Below are 3,854 nucleotides of genomic sequence, written 5' to 3'. Positions count from 1 at the left end.
TAGTAGAGGTGTAAAAAAAACGAAGCGAAAAAAACGACGTTTCGTGCCCGAAAAATAGAAAATAAAAAAATTATGTAGCTAATCCATAGCTAATTAGCTACCGAGTTGCTACGGATTTTTATTATTTTTGATTTTCCGGGCATTAAACATCGTTTTTTTCTCTTCGTTTTTTTCCCACCTCTATTATACACGATTATCTTTATTTTCAACAACTTATAGTCATTAATAGTGTTGATACAGTCGTTTGCACCTTCGAGATCCTTTATTCATTTAATGGTTTAATATTATGTCCGTAGTTATTCCGTAGCCATTTTGTAGCTAATTAGCTACGTAATAGCTACGGGTTAACATCCGTAACTATTCCGTAGCTATTCCGAAGCTAATTAGCTACAGAATGGCAACGGAGTAGCATCCGTAGTGATTCCGTAGCTAATTAGCTACGGAATACCTACGGAATTGCATCCGTAGTTATTCCGTAGCTATTCCGTTACTAAATTAGGGCGTCCCATTCTGTAGCTAATCCGTAGCCATTCCGTAGCTAATTAGCTACGGAAATTTTCCGTAGCTATTATCCGTAGGAAAACACCCTTTTTTCTAGTAGTGAATGAGATAACTCTCATTTTCATTTGCACGACCTATCTTAGAAAGACCAAGATCTGAAATCATAGCTTTCCAGTTGTGATCTAAAAGAATATTCACACTCTTTATATCCCTGTGGATAACTCTATGATTTTCTGCAACATGGTTATGAAGATAATCCAAACCCCTTGCTGCGTCGATGCATATTTTAATTCGTTGCTTCCATGGGACTTGAAACCTGGTATTAGACATACTTAGAAACCTATCGAGGCTTCCATACTTTGCATATTCGTAAATAAGGATCTTTTCGTTGTCTTCATCACAGTAACCAAGAAGGGAGACCAGGTTTGGATGTTTATAACGGGAGAGTAATTGAATCTCTGTTAAGAACTCCTTAAGACCTTGACCAGAATGCTTATTATTATTTGGTAGTCGCTTCACAGCAACAGAGATAAGTTTACCCGAAAGTAAGAGTTCGCCTCTATAAACATGGCCATATCCACCACTTCCGATCAACATTGTGAAGTTTGTGGTTGCTAATTTAATATCTCTAAAGGGTACACGGAGGTGTCGTGACTCTCTAATGAGTGACATTAAAGGAAAAAATGTAGAGATCAAGAGTGAAAAGAAAAAGAAATGTTGCTCACACAAATTATGTCAAATGAAGCAACAGGAATGTTGAATGATCATGAAACCAGGCTGGTGTTAATGAAAAAGGAAAAGCGAAAAGTCTCTGATGTCTTCTCCATTGTTTTTGTTATTTAAATTTGTTAGAATGTTCATCAAGCGTAGACTTTCTTAATTAATAAATGCAAAGTAAACCCTGTTGTTTTTGTTATTTGAATTTGCATTTGTTGAAAACTATCAACAAAATTCACCAACATCAGGAAGCCGAAAAAATAAAATATACTGAAGTTGACTTACTAAACAACCCAGAAGTCTGCACGAAGGAACAACTAATGAAAACCATCAAAACCTTCAAACGGAACAACTAATCATTTGTTTGATTAAGATTTTGTCTTAATTCTTGGGTATTATTATTTGAAATGAAAAAAAAAAAAAACAAAAACAAAAACAAAACGAAGGGAGACCGGATCTAAAACCCGGAATCTTGGATTGTATTTGGAGATCATTTTTTTTTTCTATTTTAAATCAACTAGATTAAAGCTTAATTAATAAGGTGATGTAAAGGATTTCCTAATTTATGGTGGAAATGGTTGAAAGCAAAGATGTCAAAAAGTAAGGTGAGACCCTAAACCCATAGTGCCCCAATCCCATATAAAAGATATTTGTTATAAAAATCATTGCTATTATTTATATAGATATAATAAATAATAACAATGATTTTGAGCTTCCAACAAAAATAATTTTTTTTTTTTTTTTGTAACGGCAACTATCGCACTCCTAATCTAATTATAAACACCAAGTCACCACCTATGTCTCCTAGTGAGACTTGAACACATGACCTCTTATTTGAGAAAATCACTCCTTACCACTAAGCCAAAGGGCCTTTGGTAACATTTTGAGTTAACGTTATTAGTATCACGTTTTGAGATGTGATAACATTTTTGTTTTTAACATGTAAACTTATATTATAAATAACTATTTTTAATCCAAAGATAATTTCTTTTAGCCTAATAAAAAATATCCCAAAATCAATCAGGGGCGGAGGCGGGGGAAGGGGGAAATGTCGGGGGTGGGGGCGGGGGATGCAACCCCCGTCCCATTTGCCCCCATTGACATTCCTAGTTAAAACCTATATTCTTTTATTATAATTTGTGTTGGTGATTTAATTTTTCTTTTTGTAATCGATGAAATCTAGAGGTGCTTAATTGACAACTTTGATTTTTTGTGATAAAAACACTACAAGGAGAATATTTGGTAGGACGTGATGAAGGGGAGGAATACGACGAGAGCTACGATGGTGGTGATGTGAGAGGCAGATAGGATTTGCAAAATGATTAAAATTCTTTTAAACAAAATTTCATCATATTATCATTCCTTAACTTATTAATTTTCTTTCCGGTTTGATTTTTGATCATAATCTTCCATTCTTTAAAAGAAGAAAACGTTTCAAACTTGTTTTTTTCAGAAAATAAGGTCATACCTTTCGGGAGTAGTCATCGATTTTCGTCAACATATAACTCGCACCACCAAAAGATTTGTATTGTGAAGGACCCTACAAATCAGAATGTATGCAATCTGAGGCATCTTTGCATCATAGATTTTGGGCTGAAGCAGCCTCCACAACATGTTGTTTGATCATTCGTTCACCTTCAATTCCATTGGACAAGAAGACTCCGATTGATGTTTGGTCCGGTTCGTCCGTAGACTATTCGGAGCTGTGGATTTTCGGGTTTGTTGCATATGCTCACGTTGATAATGGTAAGTTGAATCCTAGAGCTATTCAATGCATTTTATTGGTTAAAAATTAGGGGTGAAAGGATACAAGCTTTGGAATCCTGAGACAAGCAAAGTAATTATAAGTCGAAATGTCGTCTTCAATGAGACTATGATGTATTGCTCATCCAACAGCCACGTCAATTCTCAACATGGTTCTTTGCCACATATTATAGACTCATCCAAGGTTTCTCCTAATCATATTGATTCCCATGAGAGTGCTCAAATTCAGGTGGACCACACTATTGCTTCTGAAAATACCGAAAATCAAGACAATTCGCGCAACCCGAGTAACAATGTTCCATCAACTCCTTCAGACTCTTCATCCCAGTCTCATTCTATTGAAACCGGTAGACCTAGGAGTGTTATTAAACCTCCTAGTAGGTTCACTAACATTGCTTATTCAGTAGCTTATGCTTTCTTAGTTGCCGAAGAAATTGAAAAATATCAAGAGCCATCATCATATACTGAAGCAATTTCTACTTCTAATTCTGACAAGTAGATGACTGCAATGCAAGAAGAAATGGAATCTATAGAGAAGAATCAAACTTGGGAACTTGTCAAATTACCCAAGGAAGAAAAGCCAATTAGATGCAAACGGGTGTACAATAAAAAGGAAGATTCCAGATTCAAAGCCCGACTCATTGCAAAAGGTTATAGCCAAATACCCAATATAGATATTACTGATGTGTTTTCACCCGTTGTCAAGAATAGTTCCATTCGTACTTTAATTAGAATTGTTGTAATGCATGATTTGGAGCTTCAAAAAATTGATGTAAAGACTGCTACGATGATTTGGAAGAAAACATTTACATGGAGCAACCCGAAGGTTTTTCCATTCCTGGGAATGAAGATTTGGTGTGTATGTTAAAAAA

At 35.3% G+C, this 3,854-nt stretch overlaps 1 protein-coding gene across 1 annotated transcript; it reads right to left on the bottom strand.

The window, feature by feature from the left end:
- Positions 1 to 594: 594 nt before the first annotated feature.
- LOC111912996 (receptor-like protein kinase HERK 1) lies at positions 595 to 1,599 on the bottom strand. Its single transcript, XM_023908714.2, has one exon. It carries the CDS (start codon positions 1,171 to 1,173, stop codon positions 595 to 597), a length of 579 nt encoding a protein of 192 aa, XP_023764482.1. The 5' UTR covers positions 1,174 to 1,599.
- Positions 1,600 to 3,854: the final 2,255 nt, after the last annotated feature.

Source organism: Lactuca sativa, chromosome 2 (assembly GCF_002870075.4).
Source record: "Lactuca sativa cultivar Salinas chromosome 2, Lsat_Salinas_v11, whole genome shotgun sequence".
In the NCBI taxonomy this organism is placed as follows: Eukaryota; Viridiplantae; Streptophyta; class Magnoliopsida; order Asterales; family Asteraceae; genus Lactuca; species Lactuca sativa.
Note: the sequence above shows the minus strand (reverse complement) of the source record. Positions and strands in the feature narration are given on the sequence as shown.

Bases quoted from the DNA above. Each gene is read 5' to 3' on its own strand.
- LOC111912996 (XM_023908714.2), bottom strand. From the start codon at position 1,173: ATGTCACTCATTAGAGAGTCACGACACCTCCGTGTACCCTTTAGAGAT.